At 39.8% G+C, this 16,155-nt stretch overlaps 1 protein-coding gene across 6 annotated transcripts in view; it reads right to left on the bottom strand.

The window, feature by feature from the left end:
* Nucleotides 1-16,155, bottom strand: part of LOC140491963 (transcription factor RFX3-like) — a 271,083-nt gene that overhangs the window by 58,977 nt on the left and 195,951 nt on the right. For all 6 annotated transcript variants that reach the window (XM_072590501.1, XM_072590482.1, XM_072590521.1 and 3 more), the window contains 3 exons: nt 13,435-13,556; nt 10,131-10,249; nt 6,780-6,895 (listed from right to left, as the gene is read on the bottom strand). In XM_072590501.1, the coding sequence (XP_072446602.1) occupies nt 6,780-6,895; nt 10,131-10,249; nt 13,435-13,556 (357 nt within the window). The remainder of the gene's footprint in view (nt 1-6,779; nt 6,896-10,130; nt 10,250-13,434; nt 13,557-16,155) is intronic.

Raw genomic sequence — 16,155 nt, 5'->3', positions numbered from 1 at the left:
AAAACCCATCTGGTTCATTAATATGCTTTAGAGAAGGAAACTGCCATGCTTACCTGGTCTGGTCTACATGCAACTCTGGATCCACAGCAACGTGGTTGACTTTCAACTGTCCTTTAAAGTGGCCTGGCAAGCCATGCAGTGCTATGAATTTCTACAAAGTTTCAACGAAGCAATGAAACCAGCCGGACCATCTGGTTTTGACTTAAGCACTGAGAAAGACAATGGCAGAAACAGCCCTGTCGACCCTGCAAAGTCTTCGTTACGGCAATGGATCAGGGTCATCAGCAAATTTTTAATTCCAGATTTTCTTATTGAAGTCAAATTCCACCATCTACTGTGGCAGGATTTGAGCCCAGGTCCCCACAACCTCAGCTATTTCTGGATTAATAGTCTAGCAATAATATCAATACTAATAGGATTATGTCTATGAATATTATTTCAGTAGGCTGGCATATTAATGAGTATTCATGATATGCAATTGATTGCACACCAGTTCCTGATAATAAAGGTTGGGAAATCTGACCAGCCTGCAGGTTCCAGAGAACTTAGTAGGTAACATTCAATCTGTTGTCGGAAAACCCAAATCAAGTTCTATTGCCTGCTATTCTAAAAACCCTGTAAACATCTGCCCCTCCTTTCCACCCAAAGGCTGTGTATAATATACTTGTCTCAACCAATACCTGAATTCACCTTAATACTAATGAGGCTAGTCAATCGGAGAGATTTACTGTTGTGGTTTGATTTTTCACAGATTCAAAGAATCACCAGGTATGCACATGTGGTATTTAAGGAAGCTTTAGATCACTCAGAGGTTTTCATAAACTTAAAGGGATTCTAATCCATCAATTCTCAGTTGGTTTGCAACAACTGAAAGATCATGATCCTGTAATGGTTGCTTCATCCTTTGACAGTCAATTCTCCTACATACACTCCAAGCAGTATCAGCCTGTGGTTCCTCAGAAATGAGGTATGAGCCTGCCTTCAAAGGTTATAACTGATAACACTGAAAGAAGCCTCTTCACCAAGTGCAGAAAAGATATTACAGAAATCACATTTTGGAATAAGGAGGGGCCTAGATATAGGGGGCGTGGAGAAGATGTTTCCATTCATAGGGGACACCAGGACCTGAGAGGACAGCCTTAGAATGAAGGGATGACCCTTTAGAACTGAGATAAGGAGAAATTTCTTCAGCCAGAGTGTGGCAAATCTGTGGAACTCACTGCCGCAGAAGGCTATGGAGACCAAGTCATTGAATGTATTTAAGGGAGCAATAGGTAGGTTCTTGATTAATAAAGGAATCAAGGGTTATGGGGAGGAGGCAGGAGAATGGGGTTGAGAAACATATCGCCCAAGATATCTTATATCACCCAAGATCAAGTTAAAGTGCATTCTCAATGGTTCGAATGGCCTAATTGTACTCCTATATCTGATGGTCTGATAGGGTTGCCATTGAGCAAAGCATTGGATTGCTGAACAAGTATCTCAGATGCTTGGACAAATCTGGGGAAACTCTTCAATATCTATAAACCATGATTTTTTGAATAAACATATATAAAATGACAAGGCCAATAAGTTTGCTTCACATACAATATGACCAGGTTAAATTTCTATTTAAATCCATTTTGCTGCAATATCCTCATACTCCTTAATTCTCTTAAGCATCTAAAAATCTATCAATCCATGCCTTGAGTACACTCAATGAGTAAGAATTCACACCCTAATAAGGTAAAGGATTCCAAATATCCACAACGCTTTGAAGACATTTCTTCATGTCTCAGCCCTAAACCATAGTTTGGTTCAGGCTAGATACAAATCCACTTAATGAAATCAAGAACTACCTATTTTAAGAAACAAAAATGTCATAAATAAATTAATTAAATCAACAGAGGATTCAAGAAGAGGAGCAGTGATGTTGAGGATTCATGCATAGTTGTAGGGATGTCTTGCTGCAATTGTACAGAGACCACACTTGAAGCACTATGTGCAGTTTTGGTTTCCTTACCTGAGGAAGGATGCTCTGGCTATTGAGTGAGTACAACTAAGATTTCCTAGACTGATTCCTGGGAGAGCAAGATTGACATATGAAGAGAGACTCAATTAGTTAGGAATACATTCCATTCCACAGATTTGAGAAATGCACAAGAGAAATGTGGAGGTTGTTTAGGAAGCACCTGCTGATAGTGCTGGACTGGTTTCTCCCACTGAGGCAAGGAAGGGGTGGTAGGTTGAAAGAACAGTGGGTGACAAGGGATGTGGAACATCTACTCAAGGGGAAGAAGGAGGCTTACTTAAGGTTGAGGAGTAAAGATCATACAGGGATTTAGAGGGTTATAAGGTTGCCAGGAAGGAACTGAAGAATGGACTTAGGAGAGCTAGAGGGAGCATGAAACGCTTTAGTGGGTAGGATTGAGGAAAACCCTAATGCGTTCTACACTTATGTGAGGAACAAGTGATGGCCAAAGTGAGGGTAGGGCCGATTAAGGCAAGTGGAGAGATCTTGCATCTGGAGTCAGAAGAAGTGGGGGAGGTCCTTAATGAATACTTAGCTTCAGCATTCACTACGGAGAGGGACCTTGACGTTTCTGAGGACAGCGTGAAACAGACTGAACAGGTTAATGTTCGGGAGGAGGATGTGCAGAAAATTTAGAAAAATAAGGATAGGTAAATAGGCCAGTCGGGATATACTCTAGGTTACCACACGAAGCGAGGGAAGAGATTGTTGTGCCTTTGGCGATGATCTTTGCGTCCTCACTGTCCACTGGAGTAGTGCCAGATGATTGGAGGGTGGCAAATGTTATTCCCTTGTTCAAGAAAGGGAATAGGGACAATCTTGGGAATTACAGACCAGTCAGTCTTACGTTGATGGTGGGCAAAGTATCGGAGAGGATTCTGAGACAGGATTTATGATTTCTTGGAAAACCATAGTTTGATTAAAAGTAGTCAGCACGGCTTTGTGAGGGGAAGGTTATGTCTCATAAAAGGTACTGAATTCTTTGAGGATGTGACAACACAGGTTGATGAAGGTAGAGCGGTGGATGTGGTGTATCTGGATTTTAGCAAGGCCTTTGATTAGATTCCCCATTGTAGGCTCATTCAGAAAGGAAGGAGGCATGGGAGACAGTGAAACCTGTCTGTCTGGATACAGAATTGGCTGGCCCATAGAAGATAGATGGTTGTAGTAGATCGAATGTATTCAGCCTGGAGCTCGGTAATCAGTGGTGTTCTGCAGGGATCGGTTTTGAGACCTCTGCTCCTTGTGATTTTAATAAATGACTTGGATGAGGAAGTGGAGACTGGGTTAATAAGTTTACCGATGATGCGAAGGTTGATGGAGTTGTGGACTGTGTGGAGGGCTGTTGCAGGTTGCAACAAGACATTGACAGGATGCAGAACTGGGCTGCACAGTGGCAGATGGAGTTCAACCTGGAAAAGTGTGAAGTGATTCATTTTGGAAAGTTGAATTTGAATGCAGAATACAGAGTTAAAGGCAGGACTTTTGGTAGTTTGGAGGAACAGAGGGATCTTGGGGTCCATGTCCATAGATCCCTTAAAATTGCTACCCAGACTGATAGGGTTGTTAAGAAGGCATATGGTGTGTTGACTTTCATTAGCAGGGGGATTGAGTTTAAGAGCCGCAAGATTACAGAGTCCTGGTTAGACCATACTTGAAATATTGTGCTCAGTTCTGGTTGCCTCATTATAGGAAAGATGTGAAAGCTTTAAGAGAGTGGAGAGGAGATTTACCAGGATGCAGCCTGGACTGGAGGGAATGTCTTATGAAGAAATGTCGAGGGAGCTCGGGCTTTTCTCAATGGAGTGAAGAAGGATGAGAGGTGACTTTGATAGTGGTGTACAAGATGTTGAGTCACAGATAAGAGTGGATAGCCAAAGACTTTTTCCCATGCCAGAAATGTCTATCACAAGGGAGCATAATTTTAAGGTAATTGGAGGAAGGTTTAAGGGAGATGTCAGAGGTAGGAGGTAAGGGAGATGTCAGTGGTGGGTGCATGGAATGCGCTGCCAGCAGTGGTAGTAGAGTCAGATACATTGGTGACATTATCCAAATCAGTACCCTGTTCTAGTTTGCTTCCCATACACTTTGACTACTTTAGCCCTAAGAAATATATTGAACTCCTTGAGCAGTGGTAGTAGAGTCAGATACATTAATGACATTTAAGCGATTCTTGGATAGGCACATGGATGATAGCACAATGAAGGGTATGGAGATTAGTATGATCTTACAGTAGGATAAAAGGCCGGTACAACATCGAAGGCCAAAGGGCCTGTTATGTGCTGTATTCTTCTATGTTCAATGGAGTTAGATGAATGAGGGATCATTGCATAAAACCTCGAACAGGACGAGACAGGACAAACACAGGAAGGATGATACCAATGACTGGGATACCCGCAACCAGATGTCACAATATAAGGTTGTGGGGTAGAGTATGTGTTTAGGACTGAGATAAGGAGAAATTTCTTCACCTAGTGAGTTGAACGCCTTTGGAACTCAATGCCACAGAAAGTGGTTAAGGCCAAAATGTTGAATGTTCTCAAGGAGTTCAACATATTTCTTAGGGTTAAAGAAATCAAAGAGTACGGGGAGCAAGCAGGAACAGGGTATTGATTTGGATAATCAGCCGTGATCATACTAAATGTGGAGCAGGCTCTGTAGGCCAAATGACCTAATCCTGCTCCTACTTCGAAGTCCATTGTGTTTTAATCATGAACATCATTATATTTCACATCTTAATCCTAAAACAACAAATCTCCTTGGCAGTGTCACAGATCCTACACATTAGAATCATTTTAAGAGTCAGCTTGCTTCAGTCAAACCATTTCCAGGAATGAAAAGTCCAACTTTTCCTTCCACTGTCTGATATTACAAAAAGAGTGATCGATACAGAGTTAATCAAGTTATACCAATGGAACCAAGCTTTATGGGATTAAAGCATATTTATCCCAGATGTTGCTGCAGAAATACTTGAGAAAAACAAGTTATGAACTCTCACTTTCAATTCGTGAAGAATTCTTTAAAAGCCCTAAAACTATTTATTTAAATTATAGATATTTCAGTAGCAGCTGAATAAAACAGAGGGCAACAACCAACCTCCTGTATAATCAATTTATAATGCTAACTGACCTACTGTCTGCATCTCTGAAAGTTAATAGTGAGGATAGATGAATTGCTTTAGGCATTGTAAGATCCACCATGGCATCGAACTAGGCCAAGCACTTGCACACTAGAGAAAGAGAAAAATGGAACAGACTCGCCTCAGGCTTCTCACACATGCATTTTATGAGTTACTTTGAAAATTGGTGAAGGATATTTGTTTTAATTGCATGTAGGATAGATAGGAAAGATAGAAAATAAAGAAAAACATAAATATATAATGTCTCGGGTTAGAAACTGGTGGCCTTTGCAGCAATTTTCCAGATTGTGTAAAATTTTCACAAGGTTATGTACTGCTCCCCAGAGACACCCGAAATATGAGGTCAGGCATCCACCTTAAAGAGGCATTCATCCCCAAGTATCTGTTAATGAGAGAGATAATGCCTGTTTACTGCCCTTTGTCAACATTGATCAGTTTATGTGGAGCAGAGTATCAAGCCCCCAGTACTCAGGTTTTGGTGGGATTTCCTCATCTAAGAAACAGCTCCTACTATTTATCTTGAACTAATTCTTTGCATTGGGCTGGCAGCAGCAGAAAAACTGTTCTATACAGAAGTCCTGTGGGTCACTCCTAGCCCCTGTAATTTACACTAAATTCTTCTCATCAAAAATTACATTTAGTATTTGTCTTTGTTGTTCAGTGTGATAATTTGTAAATGAACATTTTGCCTGGATTGGAAAATATAAACAAGAGAATAAATGCTTTTAAACCCCAAGAAGGCAAATAACAAAAATAAACATATACCATTTGTTTTCCCATCCCTGGTTGACCAGTAATGTATCACAAACTGCTGCTTTGTCCATTTCCAGCATTCTTTTCTTCCCTGTGGGGAGTTGTATTTGTGTGTGGATAAGTTTGACTTTGTTTCCATCAAACTGAGAAGGCACTGGATGACAATATGCCTACATACCAGGATTCTCCAAGTCCAAACTGGTACCAAATAAGAAGAGTTGTACTTCATAATTCACTATATTTCTCTTTATGATGTTTATGCAAGGGCCTAACAATCCTCCAAATTCTTGGATATCCATCACCATGGCTTGACTTCTCCAACATATGCTGAAGCTGTCCTTTTCCTGCTCCTCGGATGCTGCCTGACCTGCTGTGCTTTTCCAGCACCACTCTAATCTAGACTGCTTTTGTCAGTAACCAATGCTAACTCTCCAAAATACTGCCTCTTGGTACATCTGGCAATCCCTACTTCTGTCTTATACTGTTGAATTGGCTGTGTTTTGTTCTTGATCATGTTCTCCAATTTGTTCAATTCTACAATGAAAGGACAGTCTGTATTATCACCTTGTGTGGTGATACATTTGTTGGTCCTGAAATGTCCTCTCTCCATTTTCTCCTTACAACCTTACTCCTCACTGGCAGTGACTTGCAGGCAAGGCTCATAATTCATTGTCAACTTTAGTTTTGCTGTTTCTGAAGCTTGATTAAAAGGAGGCCACAAACTGTATTTTGGGAGAAAGTCAGATCTCTGGTTTCAGCAATATGCTTGTGGTGCATCACCTACTTTTGGCCTCTAAAATTGGCCAAAACCAATTTCATCCAGCTTAACATAACTGACCACACTTGAAAGTCAAATGGACCAGAGTGGACACTTACCTAGTCTGACTGATAGTTGTCCCTTCAGTTGAAGTCGATGAACTATAGTGCCAGAATGTTTGCCATAGCTTTTCAATTAGGCTAAACTGAAGATTCACCACAACATCCAGTATTGCCTATAAAGTAACAAAAGCACTCTGTAAGCAAAAGGTATGGCCCAATAAATAGTTTAAAAGATTCACTGTTCTTTGCAGTTTAAAAACTGAAGCTTTTCTGAGGGAGGGGCGAATTAGAACCTTTACATTCAATCATAGATATTAGAACATGAACATCAAGAAGTTTATTTGAAACTCTTCCATCCACCATTTTAGGGGAGGCTTTAACAAGCTTAAAATACAGGTGCTAGCTTAATTATTTAATACACATGTTAAGATTTGGCTACTGTCAGAAGATGGATTCACATTAGCTGGGCAGAACTTTGATTGCGAGACCTGCATACAGTAAGTTAAAACAACTCTCTGCTGAACCGAGATGCTTTGTGAAGCAGGCCTAATGCAAGGATGAGGAACTGAATGAATATATGAAGATCATTCATCCACATCTGGAAAATGTTGATCTATCATTCTGTTTTTAGAAATAAAGTTTAAGTGAACTACGTAAGTAGGTAGTAGAATGACTGACAGAAGTTGAGATTGGTCAATTGTGTTTTCTTGCCTCCGTGTTTTATAGTCAATGTCACGGAGTGTGCCAATTAATGTGTAGTTATTTAGTGTAAGTGTATTAATACAGAGATTGCTACTCTCCAAAGATATTGGTTGAGATTTCAGTTGATAACCTTTCATTAAAATTGGGAAATGTTAAAAAAACATAACAGTTATCAGGAGGTGAAATGTGGCACAGTCAAATGCAACACCTGATTTCCTTCCCATGTAAATGTACCATGTAAATGTACATGGTATTTTACCATGTAAATACATGCCATTTTACTTCCTCTCTCCTCAGCATCCAAGGTCCCACTCACTTCTTTCCAGATTGTGCAGCGAATTACATGTGCTTCATTCAATGTAGCAAACTGTTTTAGATACTCACAATATGGTTTCCTCTACATAAAGAAGAGCAATTTAGATTAGGTGACTGCTTTGCAGAACACCTCCACTTGGTGCACGTGTATGGCCCTAAGTTTCTGATAGCTCGTTATTTTAATTCCCCAGCTTGTGCTTATCCTTGTCCTCAGCATTCCAGTGAAGCTCAACAAAAGCTTGAGGAGCAGCACCTTGTCTTTTGAAACATTATTGGTTCCTGAACCAATTACTGAGTTCAACAATTTCCGACTTTAATTTCTGCAACTGACAACACTGGCCTCACCCTCTTTCCTTCAGGTTCACTTTCTTTTCAGGTTTCGGTCATAATTTGTTTTTCCCACTTTTGCTTTCGATGGCATCCATTCACATTTATATCTCCTCTGGACCAACCTGCATTTTCTATACTTGTCCCTATTTTAACTTTATTTTTCCATGAAATATGGGCACTAGTGTGGCCAGCTTTTGTTGCCCATGCTTAATGGTCTTTGAACTGGCAAATTTCAGGGGGGCAATTAAGAATCATCCCGTGCGTATTGAGTCATATATTAACCAGACCATGTAAGAATGGCAGATTTCCTTTCCCATCAATTGATGATGGCTTCATGATTACCCTTACTGATGTCTAGCTTTATATTCCACGTTTAAAGCGCAAAGGATTGGGGGTTGCATGCTGACATATATAGAAAACTAGTTGGCAAACAGGAAACAAATAATAGGAGTAGACAGATCATTTTGCGTTGCAGCCAGTGACCAGTGGAGTAGCACAGGGGTCAGTATTTGGGCCCCAGCTATTCATAGTATCTATTAAACGATTTAGATCACTAAGTTTGCAGATGACACAAAGCTGGGTGGGAGGGTGAGATCTGAGGAGGATGCAGAGATGCTTCAGTGTGATTTGGACAAGCTGTGAGAGTGGGCAAATGCATAACTGATGAGGTAAAATATGGCTATATGTGACTTTATTCACTTTAGTAAAGAAAACAGGAAGGCAGGTTATTATCTAAATAGTGATAGATTAGGAAAGGGGGAGGTACAACAAGACCTGGATGCTCATGTACATCAGTCGCTGAAAGTAAGTATATAGGTGCAGCATGCAGTGATATGTTGACATTCATACAAAAGGATTTGAGTATAGGAGCAGGGATGCCTTGCTGCAATTGTACAGGGTCTTGGTGAGATCACATCTGAAGTACTGTGTGCAGTTTCCTCCTTTGAGGAAGAATGTTTTGGCGATGGAGGGATTGCAACAAAAGTTTTACCAGATTGATTCCTGGGTTGATAGGACTTGGGTATGAAGAAACTTAGGTATGATTCGGTTCAGACTGTACTCACTCAAGTTTAGGTGATGACGAGATCTCTCTTAGAAATGTATAAATGCCTAACAGGACTGGGGAGGGTAAAGACAGGAAGGATGTTCCCAATGACCAGGCAATTCCAGAACCAAATGTGACAGTATAAGGATATGGGGTTGGTCACTTAAGGCTGAGATGAGGAGAAATTTCATCATCCAGAGAGTGATGAGCCTACGGAACACTTTGCCACAGAAGGTGGCTGAGGCCAAAACACTGATTATTTTAAAGAGTCAGATATAGTTCTGAAGGCTAAAGGGATCAAAAATAAGGGGCAAAAACAGGATTAGGGCACTGAGGATAATATTGAATGGTGGAGCAGGCTCGAAGGATGGAATGGTGTCTTCTTAATCCTATTTCATATGCTTCTATTTAATGTAAATTCCACCAGCTGTCGTGGTGGGATTTGAACCTACAATCTGGGTCTCTGGATTACTAGCCCAGTATGACATTAGCACTATACCACTATCTAGCTATTGCTACCTACTCTTTATCATTTAATGTCTCCTACCTTTAACCAAATCACAAATCTTTCCTTATTTTGCCTCCACATTCCTCCATTTACAAAGATATTGTGATGATGTGGTAGTGTTTCTATCTCTGGGTCAGCAGGTTCTTGCCATGAATGAGAGTCATCTTACTTTCTGAGGGACTATCAAATACCTCCTTATAACGTGATTAAAAGCGATTATGTCTGTAACATTTCCCAGTTCTGATTAACTGAAATGTTGACTGGTTCTTTCATCACAGACACTGCCAGACCTGCTGAATGTTTCCAGCACATTTTTTTTTATTATTTCCATTGTCTGCAGAATTTTATTCTTAAAAAGGAAAGAGGTCAGTCTTATGGTTTGTTTTGCATTAGTAAAGATTTGGCAAAGTTTAATGTGAAATTGCAGCCATAAAAGGATGAATAATTTACTTTTAAATTGTGCATATTCAGAATTTTAAAATAATTTTAGAGGTACTATATTTCTTACCTCACAGTGCTCTCTATAAAGAATCTGTAATGTTCTGATATCCTCAAGGGTGATGCCATCCAATAATGGAATATCTGCAACCTCAAGTTCTACAAATTCAGGAAGAGCGCGAGAGGCATCTATTATTAAAATAAATCAAAAACAAGATTTACTGATACAGGTTATTTGAGAGACCAAACCTAACTTCATTTACTGACATCAAAGGGCCTTTAGAGTTTTGAGAGTAAAGGTTATTAAGTGGCCAACAGTGATGTGATTTTGATTTCCCGTCATTGAAAATACTGCCGATTATTCTTACATTTACACTCACACAATTCACTTACAGGATGCAGATGTCACTAGCACAGTCAGCATTTATTTCCATATTTAATTGACCTTAAGAAGGTGATATTGCATTGCTTTCTTGAACTGCCATAGTTCCTGTGGTATAAATACACCTGAAGTGCTTTTAGATCTTGAGCTCCAGTGTGAATGTGAGGAAAACTTAATGATGGTGGTGTAGCCAAGTGCCTGAGTTCCTATGCTTCTACATAGCAGAGGTTGTGTCTTTGAATGGTGCTGTTAAAGAAGCCTTTGGAAAGTTGAAGTGCACTTTGTAAATGGTACACATTGCGGTCACTGAGTCATAGTGACGTAAATGAATGCACAAGGTAACGAACAGGATGTTGATCAAGTGGCTTGCTTTATGATGGATATCATGGCTTGGAGCGGTAGGTGGAGGGTATAGGCCATCACACTTCTGACCTGTGCCTTGTAGATACTGGAAAGATTTTGGAGAGTTATGCATCACAGAAAATCCAGCCTCTACTCTGCTCTTCTATTATATGTGATGACTTGCAATCTTCTAGTTAATATCATGGATTTGGAGACGTGTGCTAGTATGTTGGACTACTTTATTTATTCAAACTGCACTTTCCATCGATTATGAACCACATGAATTAATTGCCTCACAAGACACTCAACACACATTATCAGTTTCCTTCATAGTTCCAGTGAAACTTAACAACATCTCACCTTTCTGGAGTCAACACTGAATTCGACAATTTTAAATCATAACCATGGCCTCCATTTCTTCCGGGCAATAACTGTTGATAATGATTCTGCAACCCTCATCTATACCTTCTTTAGGCCCAGCTGATATTTCTTCTCTTGTCAAGGGGGCGTCATGATGGCTCAGTGGTTAGCACTGCTGCCTCAAAATGCCAGGGACCCCGATTCAATTTCAGCCTGTCTGTGGTGGAGTTTGCACATTCTTCTCGTGTCTGCGTGGGTTTCCTCCAGGTACTCTCTTTCCTCCCACAGTCCAGAGGTGTGTAGGTTAGGAGGATTGGACATGCTAAATTGCCCAGCATATCCAGAAATGTGTAGATTAGGTTGATTAGCCATGGGAAATGCAGGGTTACAGGGATAAGGTAGGAGGTTAAGTCTGGGTAGGTTAGTCTTCAGAGAGTTGGTGTGGATTTGTTGGGCTGAATGGCCTGTTTCCACACAGTAGAGATTCAATGAAATAATAAACAGGCTATTTTGCATCTCATATTGGAAGTGAGAAAGCATTATGAATGATGCTTAAGGAGAAAGAATTAAAATAAAAACTTTTTCATGGGATGTGAGCACTGCTGGTTGGGCTAGCATCCACTGTTCATCCTTAATTACCCAAAGTCAACCACACTGCTTTAGTCCAGATCGGGTACAGGTGCATAGGGTGGCAAGGAGATGTAAGGATAGATATAGGAAAAGAGAGCAGTGTGGAGGGAATGAAGCATCATGGCGATAGGTATGGCACATTAGGTGGCAATCCGTAGCATGGTTCAGTCATGGAGAGTGTAGGGAAGATAAGCATATGAGCGCTATGGGCCGGAAGAGTGGTTTTGGTTCTATTATTTTTTTGTTTATCTTTTACACTGTGCCAATCATGAAGGCGGATCTCGCAGGACTGTGGTATTGAATGTTTGCATGTTTAGAGTCAATGTAATACATATGTATTGTAGTGTATTAATAGCGTAAGACCAAAAGGTTTTTAAGAATGAAGGCATTTTTATATATTGATGACTCATTACTGTTAAGGGGGGAGATATGACAATATTCTGCTTTAAAAAGTGTATTTTGTCCTTTTGTTTCATTCAGAGGTTGAAGAGTGATCTGCTCCAAGCCAATAAAGTAAACAGCCTGTGAAGCCTTGGGTTTCTTTTCTTTTTAAGTTGCAACAATAGAAGCAGCATCTATGAGTGGGGCCAGGCTCCCACAAAACCAGGGTTTTACTTTAGTTTCCAGTATTTGTTGGGATTCTTGGAAGTTGGTTATCAAAGCTCTTACATCTCTCTCTCTCTCTCTTCACTTCAGCTAAAAGTTTGGGCTCTCTCAGCTGCCAGAATTGCATGTGAGATAATCTATTTTACTTGCCTTTGCCAAGGATGTGTTTATGGGATGTTACTATATTGGAACAGTTGCTGCTAGTAGTTAAATAGTCTATCATTCTGTTAAGTTTTTCAAATAGAGTTCAAATTAGACCAATTCTTCTTTCCTTTGTTTGTATTTTAACTGTAGAGTAAGACTGAAGTGTGTTTTGCTTAAAGCTGAGTAGCGTAACCAATCAAATTAATCTGGAACACAGCACCTTACACTTACCTTTAAAAAAGAAAACGTTAGGGTCTAGGCTATCTTCTTGATATACTTGCAGGGGGTTTGGTCTGTCCATAACAGTTTTCTTTCAAAAAGTTTTCAGTCTTTAGAGTTATCTTCCTGAAAAGGTGGTAGAAGGATAATCCTTGCATATTTTTAATGTATAGGTAGGTATATTTGTTTATAAGCATGGAGGTGAAAGATATCAGTGGTAGAGAGGAATGCTGATCTGAGGTTACAATCAGGTGAAAACATTTGAGCTGTGGTGTTTGGACTATGACTGGCAACGAGTCTGCACCTCCGTCTTGAAATAAGGTCTTGTTCCAGGAGGCGGCAGATGTCAGAAATGATCTGCTGTGAAAGCCTGAGCCTCCTAAGGTATTGTAGCTCCAATAAGTCACAAAACTTCATTCTGCTTGTTGACTTTGTTCTGAGGTATCACCTCCTTTTAGCAGCATGTGGTTGAGAAAAAGGCAACAGCTAATGGTGATATTTCTGGTGCTGTTCCCTTGTTTGTTATTTTATGCACATCAACCCAAACATTTGTACTTGGTTCTTTATCTTTCCCTAATTAATTAGAAATTTAAAGACTATTTTATTTGCAGATGGTACATAGTATAAAATTAACTTGAAAGTTGTAAATGACAAGAAATAGTAAAAGCTGACTTATATAACTGCAGCTTACCAAGAAACTGCTGATGGTGTTGACTCTGTGCTACAATGGTTTGCTCTGCAGAGTTAGGAATCTGTTGGCCACTTCCTGCAAAGCCATCTCCCATTCCATCCAACTTCTGCATAGGTTTATATCTAAGAAAGAGCATTATCAACTTCAAATTGAAAACACTAGAATAAAAGTATTAGCAAAATCTGAAGTTCTGAAGACTAATACCCTGGAAAGAAGGACAGTGAACATACTAAAGTATCAAACTATAAGAAACTTTATTACTCTGTGCAATAACAGCAAAGAAATACATTAAGAAAATAACAGGAGCAAAAACAGAAATCAGCCAATTAAGATTCTTTTGTTCTTATACTACCGCAACTCTCCCATGATAGCATTTAACTGTATTTCACCCATTGCTAGGAATTTTATTTTTACCACCTACCTGACAGGTCATGCCAAACATTCAGCTGTTTTTGACTGAAGGGTTTCTTCCTGACTCAAATTTTAACTTTGGACTGATTTAAATTAGTTACCATTCCAACCTTCCAGGTTTAATTGAAAATAATATTGTCTGTTACAATTATCCAGTTGTTTCTTATACATAATTTATACCTGTTCTAATGATGCAACGTTCCATACCTGCATTTTTGATAAATGGTTATATTTGCTCAATAAAAGACTCACTTGGTATCATAAACATCTGTTTTATGCACTTCTGCTTTCATCTTTGCCCTTCCTACTCAGAACCATTTCCTCTTGTCCTCCCAAGCCAGCACCTCTTCCACACACTCCTTCCCCCCCATTCCTGCACCAATCCCCCTTCAGCAATTGGAAAGGTCAATTCCACCCATAACAGCTTGGCTCATTTACAATACCCTATTCGCATGCAGGTGCAGAAATGCAACACCTGCCCTTTCACACTCTCTCGCCTCACTACGTAACAACCCAAACAGTCCTTCCAAGTGAAACAATGATTTTAATGTAATACTTTCAATGTAGCATGCTGCATTTATCATTAAATGTGGGGAGATCAAATGCAGATTAGATGGCGTCTTTGTAGAACACCTACACTCAGTACGAAAACAGGATCACAAACTTCGGTTGTATATCATTTTAATTCTCCGCATTATTCTCATGCTGACATTTCAGTCATTACACCCTGCAATGATGAAGCTCATTAAAAGTTCAAAGAACAAGACCTTTCAATATGTCACTTTACAGCCTTCCAAACTCAACAAATAATTCAACAACTTGGACGGCATGGTGACTCAATGGTTAGCATTGCTGCCTCACAATGCCAGGGAACCGGGTTCGATTCCCTCCCTGGACAACTGCATGTGTGGAGTTTGCACATTCTCCCTGTGTCTGCATGGGTTTTGTCTGGTGCTCTGATTTCCTCCCACAATCTAAAGATGTTCAGGCCAGGTGAATTGGCCATGCTAAATTGCCCCATCGTATTAGGTGCATTAATCAGGACTAAATATAGGGTAGGGGGAGGGTTGCTCTTTGGAAGGTTGGTGTGGACCTGTTGGGCAAAAGGGCCTGTTTCCATACTGTAGGGAATCCAACCTAATCTAAACTTCACACCTAACCTCTGGTACATTTTGTTTCCTCTTTCCCAACAGATTTTAGTTTCACTCTCATTTTCCTGTTGATATAATTAATTCTGTGGTATAATAAAACTAAGAGCATATCTGTGAAACCATCTAGCAGCATGTTTTGCTGTTCAATAGTACTCGTTCATCATTATGCTTTGCAGAGAAGAAGTGAATTCCTAGAATGTTTCCATGTATGACAATCTTCAACTCAGGACAGATTGAAGAAATTAGGACTGGAGAGAAGCTCAATGGAAGCTTTCAAAATCTTTACAGGGTGGGACAGAGTGGTTAGGGTGAAGTTTCACTTTGTAAAAGAAACAAGGGCAAGAGAACATCGATTTAAAGTGATGCGCAAATGAAGTGAGGGTAATGTAAAAAAAAACGTTTTACACAGTGAGTTGTTTGGGTACAAAATACACTGCTTGGAAATTTGGTGGAGGCAGGTTCAACTAAGGCATTCAAGAGGGGCATTGAACGGTCTTTTGGATAGTGATGATTTGCTGGGATATGGGGAAAAGGCAGGAGATTGTCATTAGATAATACGGCCAGCCTAGATAATAGAGCTGCTGCAGGCATCATGGGTTGCATGGCCTCCTTCTGCATCATAATATTCTGTGATTATGCCATTCTCACCTCCTCCACATACATATTTTATTTCTTTACTTCGAAACATAAGACTTTGGTCTTTGAGCTGCTCCGCGATTTAACAAAAGAAGTCTGATCTGGCTGTGGTCTCAACTCCAATTTCCTATCTGTCCCAATCCAGTCTCCATTGCTTTCTGAGGAAAAAAATTCCACACATACTAATGATCTTCAGAAAAAAAAATTCCTTGTCTCCATTTTAAAGGGAAATCTCTTTTTCTTAAACCTTGATGCCTAGTTTTAGTCTCCCCTGCAAGAGGAAACTGATTACTATTCCTGCACCACTAAATCCTTTATTGTTTAATCTCTTCTGTCTTTCACATAATCAAAGATCTTCACTTTTATTCTTTTGCTTGCCCTTCCCCTCTCATTTGCTCAAAACCTATTACTGTATAATTTTTCTCAATGCCAAATAAAGGTCACCAACATGAAAATTAATTCTGTTTCTCTTTCCACAGATGCTGCTTGACTTGAATATTCTCAGCAGTTTCTGTTATTTCAG

The sequence above is a fragment of the Chiloscyllium punctatum genome, chromosome 2, assembly GCF_047496795.1.
Source record: "Chiloscyllium punctatum isolate Juve2018m chromosome 2, sChiPun1.3, whole genome shotgun sequence".
Classification (NCBI taxonomy): Eukaryota; Metazoa; Chordata; class Chondrichthyes; order Orectolobiformes; family Hemiscylliidae; genus Chiloscyllium; species Chiloscyllium punctatum.
Note: the sequence above shows the minus strand (reverse complement) of the source record. Positions and strands in the feature narration are given on the sequence as shown.